At 41.4% G+C, this 16,925-nt stretch overlaps 2 protein-coding genes across 2 annotated transcripts; one reads left to right on the top strand and one right to left on the bottom strand.

Annotated features, from left to right (window-relative positions):
* Positions 1-1,793: 1,793 nt before the first annotated feature.
* Positions 1,794-11,812, top strand: pold1 (polymerase (DNA directed), delta 1, catalytic subunit). Its single transcript, XM_085453898.1, has 27 exons — positions 1,794-2,081; positions 2,537-2,732; positions 2,880-2,993; positions 3,194-3,334; positions 3,538-3,663; positions 3,918-4,086; positions 4,433-4,547; positions 4,678-4,807; positions 4,947-5,113; positions 5,219-5,323; positions 5,483-5,623; positions 5,733-5,843; positions 5,925-6,116; positions 6,194-6,282; positions 6,380-6,496; positions 6,903-7,016; positions 7,155-7,302; positions 7,735-7,830; positions 7,922-8,059; positions 9,863-10,038; positions 10,216-10,368; positions 10,461-10,563; positions 10,654-10,786; positions 10,964-11,077; positions 11,176-11,228; positions 11,340-11,437; positions 11,539-11,812. Exons 2-27 carry the CDS (start codon positions 2,546-2,548, stop codon positions 11,624-11,626), a joined length of 3,318 nt encoding a protein of 1,105 aa, XP_085310024.1. The 5' UTR covers positions 1,794-2,081; positions 2,537-2,545; the 3' UTR covers positions 11,627-11,812.
* A 617-nt stretch (positions 11,813-12,429) lies between these two features.
* On the bottom strand, positions 12,430-16,671 carry LOC146711150 (GTPase KRas). Its single transcript, XM_085453899.1, has 5 exons — positions 16,196-16,671; positions 15,878-15,990; positions 14,647-14,825; positions 13,989-14,148; positions 12,430-13,892 (listed from the first exon to the last, which is right to left on the bottom strand). The coding sequence occupies exons 2-5, from the start codon at positions 15,986-15,988 to the stop codon at positions 13,779-13,781; spliced, it is 564 nt and encodes a 187-aa protein (XP_085310025.1). The 5' UTR covers positions 15,989-15,990; positions 16,196-16,671; the 3' UTR covers positions 12,430-13,778.
* Between the last annotated feature and the right edge of the window lie 254 nt (positions 16,672-16,925).

The following is a 16,925-nucleotide window of genomic DNA, read 5'->3' on the forward strand; positions in this document are numbered from 1 at the left end:
AGATTAAAGTAAAACCTTGACCTCTCCATCCCTACAGTGAAGAGATCCAGTGGCTCTGTTATGCTGCGGGCGGATATTTGCTGGCATGTTGTTGAGAGAGGGGTCAGGGCAAACGGACACAGAGTAGTTCTGAGTGATCACATTGAACTTACTAAAAAGCATTTATAGTCTGATAGGAGTGGTCTTTTCCTGGACAGCAGTGCTCCTCCACAGGGAGTCACTGAATGGTGTGATGAGAATGTGAATCATATGCTATGGCCTCCACTAGATCCCAGCCACCACCGAACCCCTGTGGGAGACACTGGACCAGTGTGACGGTGTTCTCCACCGAAAATGATCTCTGCTGCCACTCTATAAATGTTGCTGCACACAATGAAGGATCTCAGCTTTCTTTAGGAATGCTGTTTTCCTATGTGTACAGTAAGAAACCGTACTATATGTATAGAGTATATTACTCTAACTGCAAAAGATTATTGGAAAATATTAAATCACTGCTATAATTCTTCTTTTGTAACTTCATTTAAAATAGTACACAGTAGTAGTGTATTGTAAATGCGAATACAGTAATAATACTGTAAAAGATGCATTTAAATGCCAGTACTTTACTGTAAGATACAACAAATTCAAATTTTATTTGTCACGTACACAGTCATACACAGTACGATATGTAGTGAAATGCTTGGACAACTGCTCGTGACCTAAAGAAAACAAAAAAGGAAAAGGCTATGAATAAGATAGGAAATAAATATGAAAAATTAAAAAGGGTAAATTTAACTAGGAAGGAATAAAATATAAATTAAGGTTAAAAATGAAATAACTGTACAACACAAATTAGAATGAAGGGTAAATTTAACTGGGAAAGAATAAGATAAAGATAAAATATATAAATTGAAAATAAGTTGAAAATAAAATAACTGTACAACAAAATACACAATATAGAACTATATAAGAATGTATGAAGAAATATAAATATATATATACACAATAACAGCAGCTGTACAAGTATTAACTGGAAATGAAGAATGTAGTGACCAGTGTTGTGCAATCCATAACCTTTTCCCAGCACAAAATCATCAAACCACCAAAATGGAGAAAATATTTTGACTATAATGTTCATATTTTTTAGCAGAGCTCCGAGGACGCTGGAAGAACCAGTACTAAAAGTGTTGTGCTGGCACGTGGTAACCTTACCCTTTACGAAAGCCACTTTACGTTTTTCTTTCACCTGTAGATTAGTACACTTCCTCTTGTCAACTCCAAATTGTGCAAAACAGCTTATCTCCAAACTATATTCTATTGCTCAATAATACATCTGGAGCAGTCATAGTTTAGAAAGTATAGTCTTGATTTAGTCCAGTCCATCACGTATTCGCTGGATGAGACTGTTGAGTTCAGATACAAGTGCAGACACTTTATCAGCCATTTCCTCCTGCCATGAGGATTTAACAGTTTTTATTAAAAGTGAAGTCATTTAAAGTGACAACACATATTATATATTCAGTCTGTTCTTATGAGTATATAAGAAAAATAAAGTAATTTATATCCATATATAGGCATGCATTAACTATTTAATACGTGTATAAGCATGCATGAATAAACAATTAACTAATTTGCCAATTCTAACTCAATTATACTACTTAAATGAATGAAGCATGCCAAATATCTATTTATCTGTCTATCTAAAAAAAAAAACAAAAAACAGGAAAGACGGTTAAAAAAAAGCAAATTTCCCTCCATTACTACTACGTACTATCCGACGTCATTTTGCCGGGAAAACACCGTCTTTTTCTTGCACTGGGTTTAGTCGAGTCGCGCTCAACTTCCTCTTTTATGCCGTTAGGTTTCCGCCCATTCTGTGACGTGGTTGGCCATTGCTTTATTTCTTAGCCTGGTATCTAGACGCAAAATTTCCGCGCGTTCGTCGGTGAAAGTTTGCAAATCAAAGAAGGGTGGCGGGAGCAGTTCTCAGTCCGGTTCTGTTGTGAGGAAGTGCCATTGTTAGGCGTTTAGAAGTTAGAAACGCAGCAGCCACTGATAAGTTTTCGTGGCAGATTTCACGGAAGGATTGCTTCTACAACTGGGTAAGATTAGCCCGAGGGCGCGAGACCTGTATGTGTTTATACCCGCGCGCTAGCTTACTGCCTTAGCTCTTACAAAGAAAAGAAACGTCCGTGTACCTTGTCATGAGGCTTTACTGCTCCATTATTGAGTGTCATATAATTTCATACCTTCCAGTCAAATGTTACATTTGAAAGTACGCCACTGACACGTGGATGAATTATCACAAATGTAGAGGTGAAGGGGACAGAGACCTGCACTGTTTGGATGTTAGGCTAACTGTGTAGTGTGCTGTGTGGAGCTACAAGGTGTGCGACAGCACTCACAGTAACATGGCAACAGGCTGTGCGGTGGGAAGGTTGTGGATGATTACTACTAGTCCCATGACTAATAAGCACCAGTTTGTTTTACTGTGTTTTTGACGGTCGGTGTCGAGACTGCATGTGTTCCCTTTTAAACTGTGTTCTGATTAAATCAGCTTGCAGGCATGGATCATAAACGACACAACGGCAGCCGTCTCATGGGTGGTCCATCCCAGGCCAAACGGGGTAAAACAATGGGTGAATGGGAGGACAGTCCTTCGCAGTTTGAAGAGGAGTTGTCCATGTTTGAAGAAGCAGATATGGATGCAGAGGAAATGGAGGGGCAGGCGGGACACGATGTTATTCCAGTAGGTGAGTATTAAACTGCAAAGCGCACATTCACAGGTGATGTAAATGTTCTCATCACACAGGAGGAATTTAATGAGTTATTTAGTGACCTGTAGTAAAGTTACAGATCCCTCAAGCATGATAATTTAATTTCTTCTTCCATCCTGTCAGGTGACCTTTTCTCAGCAGACCTAAACCCTCGCTGGCGACGTCCTCCTGCCCCCTCACTGGACCCATCATCTGATACTCTGGTGTTCCAGCAGATTGATCTGGACTACTATTTGGGTAATTATCAAATATAATGTTTGTCAAAGCGGCTTTTGCTCTAAATTTGAGTCCCAGAAATATCGACCTGGCGAGCTTGTAGCATGATATGAAAACATCCGAGCTGACTTACAGTTATATCAACCTTTCAGAGCATATTCGTTGTTGCTTATGAATATTGTGGTGTGTAATTTGGCTTTCAATGGTTTTGTGTCATGCAGGGGAAACGGTAGCGGGCATGCCCGGTCAGTCGCAAGGAAAAGTGCCAATCATTCGGATGTTTGGTGTAACAGACAATGGCAACAGCGTGTGCTGCCATGTTCACGGCTTTGCCCCTTACTTCTACGTCCCTGCTCCAAATGGTGAGTGCTTGTCATCATGTTGACTTTGCATTTATGTGGTATACTATGTTTCCTCACTATAAATAGCTTTAAAGTAGCTGTTACAGTTGTAACCTCTTCTCTTTGTTCTGAGCTGTCTAATTTCTGCTTTTAGGGAGAAAATAATAAAAATGTAATTCATGCTCTAAATCTAATGTTGCCCTCTGGTTGCTTTAATTGAAAAGGGTTCATGTCTGCTCACCTGGTGGAATTTAAAAAGGAGCTGAACTCTGCTGTCCTGAAGGACATGCGCTCCAATAAGGACAATATCTCAGTCACAGTGTTGGCTGTGGACATCACCCGCAAAGAGAGTGAGTACAAGTTTATTATTAAGTGGAAAACAAACAAAAAAACAGAGTCTGTGAAGACAAGCACAAATGCAGATGTGTATTGTGATCAAGGTCTTGAACCTTGTTGGATAGCAACATTCAGTAATACATTAACTTTTATACTTTATTACTGTGTGTTACAATCTTATACGATTATAAAACAAAATGGTGTTCATTTGAGATGAAAACGTCACTTATCCCTCTTTTTGTTTTTGTTTTTTGTTTCTTTCTCACAGGCATGTATGGTTACCATGGGAAATGCATTATCGATTTCTTGCGGATAACCATGGCGATGCCTCGTCTCATCGCCCCCGCAAAGAGACTGCTGGAACAGGGCTTTAAGTTTGCCCATTTCCCTACCAGCAATTACCAATCCTACGAGGCCAACATAGACTTTGAAATCAGGTGTGTGTGCTTAAGAAAAAGGTACAAAATAATTTGGAAAACATGGTGGAGAGATGAAAATGACCGTTATCGTTTAAATACACAAAAGGAAGCTGTATCCTTTTTTGAAAATACCAAAAGAAACCGAAGGTTAAACTTATACTCACTGTAGCGTTTTGTTGATGCAAAAACACTGTTGAAATCCCAGCATTGTTAAAGTGTTCAAAGGAAGCCATTTATTGTAATTAACGAAGTTATGTGGATAAATGTTGTATGTAGAAAACTGCCAGTAAATTTAAAAAAACAACAACATTGTGTCTCTTTAGACTGTGTGTGTATATGTTCATGCATGTGTATGTGTTGTTAGGTTTATGGTGGACAGCAACGTGGTGGGTTGCTGTTGGATTGAGCTCCCAAAAGGGAAGTACAGAGTGCGCGAAGAGAAGAGCACGGGTAACACGAGTTCTCAGTCCCCAGGAAAGGTGGGTGTACAATCTCTCACGATGTTACCTTGGTCACTAGTTTAATTTCATGTTCGATCGTGCGGTTTTAATGTTTTTGTATAGGTAAATGGTGTTTGTGAACTTTGCCACTCTTGTTCTTTTCCTCCAGGCCTCCTTGTGTCAGTATGAGGTGGATGTGGGATGGAAGGATCTGATAAGTCACCCCGCAGAGGGAGAGTGGCAGAGGATTGCACCACTCAGAGTCCTCAGCTTTGACATAGAGTGCGCAGGAAGAAAAGGTGCTTTGTTTACACAAGAATTCTCTGGAGTTCTTACTCCGCGTTAGAATAACTGTTAAAACGTTATTTAAGCGCATGACCAAGGCTGGTCTAACTTGATGAAAATCAAATGACTCTGGTGTTGCCTCTTTACTTCCAGGAATCTTCCCTGAACCGGACAAAGATCCTGTGATTCAAATTGCATCTATGGTGCAGCGTCAGGGTGAAATGGAGCCCTTCATTCGCACAGTCTTCACCCTGCAGTCCTGCGCCAGCATCGTTGGCTCTCAGATACTGTGCTTTACACAAGAGACGAAGTTACTGCAGGTATACACGTGTACACTTAAAGCAGTGAAATGCATACATAGTTTGATATGGTTTCTTTGTTTCCTTTCAAGTCATATTTTTTTTGTTTTGTGTCTGTATGAGCAGAGCTGGGCTGAGTTTTTGAGGACTGTTGATCCGGACATTATTACTGGCTACAACATCCAAAACTTTGACTTTCCGTACTTGCTCAACAGGGCAGCTGCTTTAAAGGTTAGATGGAGCTTCATTTATTTTAGTCCACTGACAAAGCCTGAAATATTCTTGAAAGATGAAGCTTCAACATGTATATTGACGATTTAATGGAAAAACCTAATTGCGCACTCATTCCCGTGTTTATCCACTAGGTGATAAATGTTCTCTCATTTTCAGGTGAATTATTTTCCGTACTTGGGCCGAGTGCGAGGCATCAAATCAGTTTTGAAAGACTTGAATTTTCAGAGCAAGCAGATGGGCCGCAGAGAAAACAAGACCATTAACATGGAGGGCCGTGTTCAGTTCGACCTGCTGCAGGTCAGTACTTTCTCTTTCTGTGCAGGTCAACAAAGACATGCGGTACATTTTGTATTTGGGAATGTTGTTAGGGGAAGACTGAGCTTTGAGTTGGTGCCTTTTCTTTCAGGTTCTTCTCAGGGATTATAAGTTGCGCTCATACACATTGAACGCTGTGAGTTTCCACTTTTTGCAAGAGCAGAAGGAGGATGTGCAGCACTCAATCATCACTGATTTGCAGGTAAGATCAAGACAGCCTTGTTGGGAATTTAAAAAAACTATCTAATATTAATTTGTTTTTCCCTTTCTTCCTCTGTCACAGAATGGAAATGAACAGACGCGCCGTCGTTTGGCAGTCTACTGTCTGAAAGACGCCTATCTGCCCCTGCGCCTGCTGCTGAAGCTAATGTGTGTGATTAACTACATGGAGATGGCCAGAGTGACCGGTGTGCCTCTCACGTACCTGCTCTCACGAGGCCAGCAGATCAAAGTAGTCTCTCAGCTGCTGCGACAGGTAACAATGCCGAAGCGAACATGGCTCCTGCATTTGCATACCTGGGATTTGGAAACTGAGTGCGTGTTTATGTTTAGGCCACAAAACAGGATCTGGTAATGCCCGTTGTAAAGACAGAAGGAGGCGAGGACTACACTGGAGCTACTGTCATTGAGCCAGAGAAAGGGTAAATGCATCTATGTTTGTGTCAGTCCACTGTTGTCTTCACGTGTTACATCTGCAGCCTTGTCATGTAATTTTCTACCCTGCTCTCTTCCGTGTAGATATTACAGCCTTCCCATTACCACATTGGATTTCTCCTCCTTGTATCCGTCCATCATGATGGCTCACAATCTGTGCTACACCACTCTGCTGCAGAAAGGCTCAGTGGAGAAACTGGGGTAAGCAATTTTCTTTTTAGGTGATCCTGTGGTGTAATGGTTTATGCATTCTCCTAACAAGCAAAACTCAGGATTCAGAGATTCTGAGATTTGCATCCCTTTGGGGTTGTCTCAGGACAGAGAACCAGCGTTAAAAGTCAGCCAAATAAAGCATGCAGACAAACAAGCTTAATGTGTTTTGTCTACTTCCATTGAAAACTACAAAAATTATATTGAACAGTATTCAAAGGGTCATGTGAAACTAACAAAGCAATTGAATTTATAGGTAGGCTTCTTTAGCTAGTTTAAGGCCATTAACCAAGTTAAGATCAGAACAGTTGTGCACGATGTGAATTCACTTTATTCATGCACTGTTTATATTATATTTGAGTGAAAGCTGAGTCATTAACCGATTGTATGTGTTCAGCCTGGCTCCCGAGGACTTCATCAAGACTCCAACAGGCGATCTCTTTGTGAAGAGTTCTCTAAGAAAGGGACTTCTCCCAGAGATCCTGGAAAACCTGCTGTCTGCCCGAAAGAGGTTTGAATTGTTTAAAATCAATCACAGAAACTGTTTGGACTGGAATGACGATCTTCCAAAAGCTGTAGAAGAAGAGTTGAGTTGGAAATAGTTGATCTATGAGTTCACAACCTGTGTGATCCCACCGTCTGTCTGCAGGGCCAAAGCAGAGCTAAAAAAGGAAACAGACCCCTTCAAGAAGCAGGTGCTGGACGGCCGACAGCTGGCCCTCAAAATCAGCGCGAACTCTGTGTATGGCTTCACGGGGGCCCAAGTGGGCAAACTGCCCTGCCTAGAGATCTCACAGGTCAGCGCTTTAGATTGGATGACTTGTTTTGGACATCAAATGTTCACAATTCAGGATCTGCAACACTGCATTTGTCAGTCTAAACCAGGTTGCCTTCATTAAACTACTTTGCACAGTACTTTGTATTGTGCACAGATGTAAACAGAAAACATCAGAGATGTAGGGCAAAGATTAGTGTTGAAAAAGAAACCACAGAACAGGTGGAGAAAAATGTTACCCTACCCCCCCTGAAAAAATACAAAAACAAAGACTTTCTGTAGGTGATAGCTGAACTACAGTGATCTCAGTTTCAGGCTGTTTTGTGAGAAGATCTTTTCCCTAAACATCAAAACTTCTGACCTGCAGTGTGGCTGAAATGCTAAATGTTTTTCCAGCATCATTGGTAATTTAGTGATTTAAATGTATTGAAATATTGCATTTTGTCTCATCCAGAGTGTCACTGGTTTTGGAAGACAGATGATTGAGCAAACCAAGCAGCTGGTGGAGTCTAAGTACACACTTTCCAATGGCTACCAGGCTGACGCCAGGGTGAGCCCAGTTATGAACCAATCTCTTATTCCTTGATGATCTGATGTATCAAAAACACTTGACACGTTATATGTTTTGTTGTCCTGTTCAGGTAATTTATGGAGACACGGACTCTGTCATGGTAAAGCTCGGAGTTGCAACAGTAAAAGAGGCCATGGATATCGGGAGAGAGGCGGCCGAGTGGGTATCATCCCATTTCACACCACCCATCAAACTGGAGTTTGAGAAGGTACCGGTTCAGTCCAGAAATGTCTTCGACTTCTCTACATGTGCACTGCTTAAAACACTTGGTCTCGATATTTTTGTCCTGTTAGGACAGATGAGCCATTGTGAAACAGTTTCAGCTGTTTTGGTGCAAATGAAAGTGACAACTAGTGCATGCCAAAGGCAACAACAAGATGGCCCCCAAAAAGAGAAGTGGTTTTTCCAGGTGGTGGTCACGGTCTCTCCTCTTTCCTCCTGACTGGTTTTACAGTCTGTTACACAAAGCACACATAGAAGATTCTGAGCCCAACAGCAGCACTGTCATCTGCTCCTGGAGGAACAGGCTTCATGACCATGGTATAAGGGTCTGACAGCTTTTACTGTGACCTTTGCATATAGCCCAGTGGCGTGCAGCTTGAGTGGTATTTGCCGGGGAATGACAGAACTGGCAGATCCAAAAACGGCTGAAGAAGCTAAAGTTGCTTCAGCAACACTTGTAGTATGAAGAACAACTTCATTCTTTGACCAGTGTGTTTTGGCCTGTAGACTCCATCAGGATCATCAAAAATACATGTAGGAAAACTGATCATATACAGTACATCCGGTACGCATGTCCACCAGTTCACTCAAATGCATGACTGTGGAAAACTTTCTTTTGATTGAGGGGGAAAAAATGTAAATACCTATTTGCTACCAGTGGAGCAACAGCAAGGATGTGCTGGGTGCAAGGCCAACTGGGGAGCGACCAGTGTAAAAATGTGATGGAATCATGTTTGTCTGTCTTGAAGTTCTTAGTTTTGGTGTGAATGTAGTTTAATAAATAACAGCTGCAGATCTATTTATTTATCTTTTATATCTTGTAAATATTTGTCTCTGCATTTTACGCCCACTTTATTCGCTGCAAATACAATCTAGTCATGCCACGACATGCGCTTCATACCGTTCATGCTGCAAATGTTGCTGGCGCCTCAACATCGGTGCAGGTTAAATGAACAGACTTGCATCCCTTAAGCTGAAATAATTTTGCATTATGCTGTGATGATTAAGCGTTCCCCTTAATTTATTTAAGCAGCCTGTTATGAATCTGGTTAAACACTGTTATGAACGGCAGTGTGACTGTATGACAGAAACATGCAGCTGCAAGGCAGGGTTCTAGTTTTCAAACCTCAAATGTGATTCAAATGGATTAAGATGAGGTGATCTGAAGATCTTAATGTTCAAAAAGCACTGACCTATTACCTGAAAAACTGACTCTGCAAGATAATAAAGTCCCGAACAGTTTTGTAGCCTGTTGTTGTCACTGAAGCAGGAACTGCCCCCCCAACTCCAACAGGGGGCGCTCATATTATGGCTTTATTTCATGATGCAGGTCTGTGTTGTGAATATAATTGGCCACATAAAAATAAAAACAAACACTACAAAGTTCACTTTCACTTTGTGATTGAAAATTAGTTTGCATTGAGAGTTTGGTTAATTTGGAATGACCTTCATTATTTTACCTTTGCTGTGGTGCATATCAGATAATTAGAAAGATAATTAGATGGATTTTTTCTTTTTCAATTGTAACCAAGCAGTACAAGCCAGCAAGTAATTTCCAGTATTTACCAGATTCGCGCTGTTCAGCACAGTCCAGGACTGTGTGTCATGTTTCAGTTCAGCTGCCCCGTGTTTGGCCTTTTGCTTTCTGTATGTGTCACGGTCTTCCTCTATCCTGAGTCCTAGTGAAGGTCTAAAGGTGACCGGGGTTTGCAGTCAGGTCCTCTTAGCTTAGACCTGATGCTTTCAAAGAGCTGTTGTATTAATTATGTCTTTATTAATATTTCACCAGGTGTACTACCCATATCTGCTGATCAATAAGAAGCGCTACGCAGGCCTGTATTTCTCCTCCAGTGCAAGCACGCATGACAAAATGGACTGCAAAGGTATTGAGACCGTCCGCAGAGACAACTGCCCTCTGGTGGCTAACCTCATCAACACCTGTCTGCAGAAAATCCTCATAGACAGGTAAACGCATACTCTGGCTGCACTCAGTTTATTTTGTGGAGTCCAGAAATAAGTCATGATTTCTAAACTTTGGACTTAATTTGCTCAGCTCTGTCTTTGACAGTCTGGTTGATTATGAACCAGAGATGCTGACATGGCTTAAAAACAACAACCAGAGCTGTTGTGATGTTTCTTCAGGGATCCCCAGGGGGCCGTGGAACACGCCAAAGAGGTGATCTCAGACCTGCTCTGCAATCGCATCGACATCAGCCAGCTGGTCATCACCAAGGAGCTAACGCGCACTGCCCAGGAGTATGCTGGCAAGCAGGCGCACGTGGAGCTAGCAGAGAGGTCCGATTGGTTGATAACTAGATACCAAGATGTCTTCCTTCAAATAAGATGTTAGAGAAAAAAACGTTTAAGCCTTTAAATCTGATTTACAGGATGAGGAAAAGAGATGCAGGTAGCGCCCCCAACCTGGGAGACAGAGTCCCATATGTCATCATCAAGGCTGCGAAGGGAGCAGCGGCATACATGAAGTCAGAGGTGTGTAGGGCGTGTTGATGTTTCATCTGTTTCTTTCTTAGTGGAAACATTCAGCTTTGATAATGATCCCCATACCACATTTCCATTCAGGACCCCATCTACGTGCTGGAGAACAACATTCCCATTGACACACAATACTACCTGGAGCAGCAGCTGTCCAAACCTCTGTTGAGAATATTTGAGCCCATCCTGGGAGAGAGCAAAGCAGAAAGCATCCTGCTCAGTAAGTCAGCACACCTGACCAAGTATTTTAACATGTATGGAAAATACAAGTTTAAAAAAGTTAACTGAAATAAAAATAAGAACTAGACTTTCCAAAAACCGTTATTGTGAACATAATCGTAAGAGGTGTGATGTGTTACTGTGAATCTTATCGTTGCTCTTTGGTGATGTGTTTCAGAGGGCGACCACACACGCTGTAAAACTGTGTTAACCTCAAAGGTTGGAGGCCTCATGGCGTTTGCTCAGAAGAGAAGCACCTGTATTGGCTGCAAAGCTGTGCTCAAGACAGATGGTGTGTGTGCAATTTCCACCTTCTTTACTTCAGCTGGTGTTTTGGAAAATGACAAAGCTGGAAGTTTTGCACATAACATGTAATGTGCATCTTTGCAGCGGCCGTGTGTGATTTCTGCAAGAAGAAAGAATCTGAGCTCTACCAAAAAGAGGTAAAGTGGCAGAGCAGAATAGCTCTGCTCTATCAGTGTCGGGAGATAAAAACAAAACCAATAAAATTTAGGTCTTAGTGCATTGCTAATTAGTCCACATTATCACCACAGATCTTTCACCTGAATGCGCTGGAGGAGCGTTTCTCTCGCTTGTGGACTCAGTGTCAGCGCTGTCAAGGCTCACTCCATGAAGATGTGCTGTGCACCAGGTGTGTATATGAATGACATGATCATTTTCATGATAACGGACAACGGTTGATTGGTTTGCAGCAGAATTACAATAACGCTGTACCCGCTGTCTCCTCTGCAGCCGGGATTGTCCGATCTTCTACATGAGGAAAAAGGTTCAGAAAGACCTGGACGACCAGAGCAAGCTGGTGTCTCGTTTCGGATGGTGAGGGAGACGCTAGCTCGCTGCGATCGCTCATGTGCCTAATTTCAGACGACCTTTCACTGTATTTTCTTTTGTTAAAAAAAAAAGAAATGCATATATATGACTATTTTTTTTTTTTAATGTTTTCTAATATGAATAAATGACAATAAGTAGAGTTTTGTAAAATAAAATCAAAAAAGAAATTGTGGTTTTTACTCACTGAACATTTAAAAGGGAATCTCATTAGAAGTGATGAATCAACACGTCAACAGCGTCACATCTCCAGTTTCTGAATGACCCTGTTCAGCTGTGTACGTACTTACACACCCGAGTCTTTGACATCAAAGTGCATAATTTCACAGAAATGAAAAGGGGAACTTGATTACCTTCAGCACTTTGTCTCAGTCAAACCTCAAACCACAGCCCTTCCTCCCCACTGATTTTGCACTTCAGAAGAAAAACCCGTAAATATAGTTGCAAGCGGCAACGGGAGAGCAAAGCAGGTCTGGGGAAACCGCTAGTACAACTTCATGTTCAAAAGCGCTGATAGGTAAAACAATTTTTTCCTTTTTTCATTTCCTTTTTTGAGAGCTGACACAATGTTTGGTGAAAAGTCAGTCTGATAACTTCTGTGAGGCTTGGTCTGAAGATCACCTGTGCAAGTGCAGGTGACGCTTTCTCAAGGCAGGGCTGCCAAAAAACCTCTTAAACGTTGGAAATTTACATCATAAGCTGCATCCTAATTCAGGTACATGCACCTGTTGCCTATCAGTTATTCCCTCTCAAAAGCCCGCAAGTAACAATTATATGAACAAAACGGACACCATGTAAAAGCTGAAGACTTTTACTCGTTTCTTACAGCAGAGCGCATTACAGATTTACAACGTCTTACTCAGTTAACCTCCTTGATCATATAATAATCATATATGCATTAGGCAGTCAGAGCCCTCTGGTTAAGACAATTAAAAAAGTAAAAATCCTACATGGATGGATTGACTTGTTAGCAAGATGCAACTCCCCTGAAGTTAGTTCACTGAACAGTGACGTCGTTTTTAGTAAATACACAGATGCTGGTTTTTAAATTGTCGGATGTTTGTAGTTCAACAGAAAAATGACCACACCTCACGAGTGTTCCTGTGCTCGACATGTTTTGTGTAGTACCACAGCGTTGTTTTCACAAACTACATGCTGTGGTGGAGTTTGGTGTCACATATACAGTGTTTGGACACAGTAATGAACCCCTGACAACAACACTGGCAAAATAACTGTTAAAAATGGACTTTGGAGTCAAGTGTGAATGTTCACACCAATAACGGCCTTAAAAAAATGACGAGCAGAGGAATCAGATCGTCCGATTTTTCTCTGTTATAAATCAGCGTCTGATTCGACGCTGTATTCCTGAGTAGCTTTTAAAGTAGCACTAATTCTAAAATCTGCATTCACCACACAACAGGAAGTGACTAAAGTGCACCTGGGAGTTTGAAACACAGTTTTGAGGTTTGTTAACGGGGAAATCCTACAAGATTTTTTTTTTCTTTTAGAAAAAAATTAATTCAAAAGTAAATAATGCTGATGTGTTTCAAGCCCCAGAGACTGCACCAACCTATTTGTATTTCAAAAAATGCACACAAGGGGAACGATTTTAGAAAAGGTTTTGACTAACTACGTTTCCATGGTAAAGTGGTCTCACAGGAAAAAAATAACACAACCTCCAAACTCTCCAGCTCACTTAAACAGTTTCCTCATGAAGTCAAACACTGACCATTCAGCAAATTTTATAAAAAAAAAAAGTGGAAATGTGCTGAGCACTACAATAACAAATGGAAATGTGACAGTGTAAAGTGCAGTGATGCATTACCGTGAACTCCTGACATCTAAATGGTCAACAGAAGCTAAAAATGACCCACTAAACTCCAATAAAACCACATTTAAAAAGTACACTTTCCCAAACGCTGCTAAATTGACACTGCACATGAATGTATGAATAACAAACCTTGTGAATACACACTATAACTGGAAACTTTAACACCAATAAAAATAGATGTTTTTTCTTTCCCCGCATGTCTACGTCCTTGTGTGGAGGTGTGTGCGATGTCTCCAAGGTGCAGGGGCAGTTGTGGGGATGAGGGGAGGAAGAAACAAGTGCTGTAAGTGATGCTGGCTCTGTGTGTGGTTTGCTATAGTATCATGCAACGTCTCTGAGTGTTCTTCTTGCTCTTCTTGTTGCTGCGGTTGGTCTCCTTGTATCTTCTGATCTCCCGTACTAGAGAATAAAAAGCTTCCTCCACACCCTGCAAAATAGAGAAGAAGCCGATTCGACGTTTCAGGAGGTTTTATTCAGGAACACAAGAATGGATTGATGAGTGCTGTTGACAGGTTACCGTTACCTGTCTGGTTTTGGCGGAGGTCTCTACAAACGGCACGCCGTAGCTCCTCGCCAGCTCCTGCGCCTGCTGCGTCTTCACTGTGCGGGTGCTGAGGTCGCTCTTGTTCCCCACGAGCACCATGGGGACGCTGTCACTGTCCTTCACCCTACTGATCTGCTCTCTGAGGAGAACACACGCGACAGAGCACGTTGCAAACGCTGGTCGATCAGTTCAGACTGACGATATTATTCAGCAGGTCAGACTGAAGACCTGTGGTCTTTTTAGTTTTATCATTTGCAGACAGAATAATTTAGTTGGTGTTGCAACACTCGCTGGGTTCTGTGTGTGTTACACTTTTTATCTGTGGCTTCCCTGTTTGCAACGTTTTATATTTACAAGTCAAAACATTTTTGGAACAGTTACGAAATCTACAAATGACCCCACACAAATTGCAGAAACGCTAAGTTTATCTGCAGATATTTGGTAGACAAGTAAGTGCAGTTCTCGCTAAACAGGAAATAGCCTTTGAGTGCCTAAATGTGCACAGTTGAGACAGCTATGCACAGCTGTCTTAAATCTCTGTGTGACTGAAATAAGGAATTAGTCCTACTTGGAGACTACTGTTTGAATTCTTTGTCCAGCTGTCTGTGCTGGCGTGAACCCGCGAAACTTCCTTTACCTGTAAAGGTGAACGTCCTCAAAGGACTTGCTGTTGTTGATGGCAAACACACAGAGGAAGCCTTCTCCCGTCCTCATATACTGGTCCCTCATGGCGCTGTACTCCTCCTGACCTGCAGTGTCCAGGATGTCCAGCAGACATGTCTCTCCATCAATCACCACCTGCTTTCTGTACGAGTCCTGCAAGACAGCACGAGTTAGGCTGCAATGCATCATCCTGAGTCTCACGCTGCTGCATCATGTAGCAACAAGATCTTGGTGATTTTGAAATCAATGTGCTCAAGTGTGAATATTTTATAAGCAATTATGGAATCGCACCATTTACTGGCACGAAGGCTGACGTTTATTTACACGGGATAAATTAGAACGTGACAGTTATTTGCAGGTAAGATGATTATATTTTTATCAAATATTGCCATCTTTAAACTAGAAGGTTATCCCGAGGACATGAGCTCTGCTGAGGCAAAAGGTCTGTTTAACAATTTTAAATTAAAGAGGATTTGCACAGAAATTTAACGGATATTTGCTCATCCCTTGCCCCAATGCATCACCTATTCATCTTGGTGTTTCATGCACAGTCTTGCTGACAAAGCTGCACCTCCAGTTCTTGCCTTGGCAGAGGACTACAGTGTTAGAAGGTTTTGGGCAGGTTTTAACAAGGTTTCTGGCCTGACTGTGACAGCAGCAGTCCACGTGGTGACGTACACCATTTGCAGACACAAAATATATAAAGACTGTGAATCTCTTAACAGAAAAACATGAAATTAAATTGTGTTAAAATCAGCTCAGTGTTAAACAAAAACACTTTAAAAGATTTGTTACGAGGTCGTGCAGCAGGAATAGCAATCCTGTGATGTAACTGCACTATTGTAAAACTAAAATCTACATTAATCTGATTCTTTTTAATATGCAATGGCGATACTTAAAAGAAACGCTCCTTCTGAGGGCATAAACTGGGACTTTGCTTGTGTTGGATACTCAGTTTTATGGACAAACATTTGCCAGAAATGAAAAGAATTTATTAAATAAACACGGGATCCTTATAACTGCTCCAAGCGGCAATTCTTCCAACAACACCGGGACATATCAACCATTAAAACCGGACTAATTCTGATAGATAAAATAAAAACCTGATTAATAACACATCTGTAGCACTAATGAGCAGTACGGATGCTAGTTAAGCGCCAGATTAGACTATGTATTACAGCACTTTGCGTCTGCTGGTCACTTACCTCGATAGTTGGATCGTATTCATCCACAAAGTGGTTCTGGATGAGCTGGATGGTGAGAGCGCTCTTGCCCACACCTCCTGCCCCGACCACCACAAGTTTGTACTCGGTCATACCTGCAGAGAATGAAGCCAACAGGTGACCATTAAGACATCTAATAATTTGCCCCCTTCCTCACTGAGCTGACATGGCGAAGAAGACACTGACTGACCCAGATTTATCGGCAGACATTTAAAGTCTTTCTTTTTTTCTTTTTTTTTTGCAAAAATGTAGAGTCGACTGAAATGATTACCAAATGGAGACATAAACTGCTTGGCTTACCTTTGTGAAGAAGTTATAACGGCGTAAAATGAAAACGGAGTTTTGGACTAGATAAATGAGATTAGCTCGCTACATAACGTTAGCCTGATTTCCTTGTTTTAGACACTTGTAGAAACACTTAAGGATGTGTCCAGAACTTTCTTATCTGACCCGCGCGTCCAAAAAATATTGAAGTAAAACTGTTGAGCCACTAGTAAAAATCAGAATTTATGTTATTAAATAATTAAAATCCCAGATTCGTTCGAGTTCCTACTTATTCTTCATTGTCGTTCATTGGAAGTAGAGCGTTTTTTCTTTACGTTAATCCCCGGGTGAAGCAGCCTATGAGACCACAGCACGAAGACGGACATCTTAACTGTCCAATCACAGCAGGGAACTGGTTCGTGACCTCGCCCAGAGTTGCTGCGGTCCAATTATAAAAAGGTACGGCTTAAAACGGGCGTGGTATTTAAAAGGCAATCTTCCTCGAAATGCTCACAAAGAGAACTAAATTTAATTTGAATACCGAACAATACGACGTTATACGTCCAAAAAACAAGTTTGAAGCAAACAGCAGCTTTGTAAATGCTCAAAGTGCTTATGGGAAGTGTTACGATATTTAACTCGGCACTATACAGTACATGTGTGGTCATTGCCCCCTTGTGGCCATATTGAGGAACTGCAACAGCAAATTAGTTAATGCACAATAACTATGTAATTATTAATACAGCAATTATTATATTAATAAAAT

The sequence above is a fragment of the Copadichromis virginalis genome, linkage group LG4 (assembly GCF_057382275.1).
Source record: "Copadichromis virginalis isolate Kocher_CV1m ecotype Utaka linkage group LG4, C_Virginalis_male_GT1.1, whole genome shotgun sequence".
NCBI classification, from domain to species: domain Eukaryota; kingdom Metazoa; phylum Chordata; class Actinopteri; order Cichliformes; family Cichlidae; genus Copadichromis; species Copadichromis virginalis.

Bases quoted from the DNA above. Each gene is read 5' to 3' on its own strand.
- pold1 (XM_085453898.1), top strand. From the start codon at position 2,546: ATGGATCATAAACGACACAACGGCAGCCGTCTCATGGGTGGTCCATCC. The intron at 2,994-3,193 runs GTAATTATCAAA...TGTGTCATGCAG, and splicing joins TGATCTGGACTACTATTTGG to GGGAAACGGTAGCGGGCATG. The intron at 6,497-6,902 runs GTAAGCAATTTT...GTATGTGTTCAG, and splicing joins GGCTCAGTGGAGAAACTGGG to CCTGGCTCCCGAGGACTTCA.
- LOC146711150 (XM_085453899.1), bottom strand. From the start codon at position 15,988: ATGACCGAGTACAAACTTGTGGTGGTCGGGGCAGGAGGTGTGGGCAAG. The intron at 14,826-15,877 runs GTAAGTGACCAG...GCTGTCTTGCAG, and splicing joins AATACGATCCAACTATCGAG to GACTCGTACAGAAAGCAGGT. The intron at 14,149-14,646 runs GTAAAGGAAGTT...TGTTCTCCTCAG, and splicing joins GAGGACGTTCACCTTTACAG to AGAGCAGATCAGTAGGGTGA.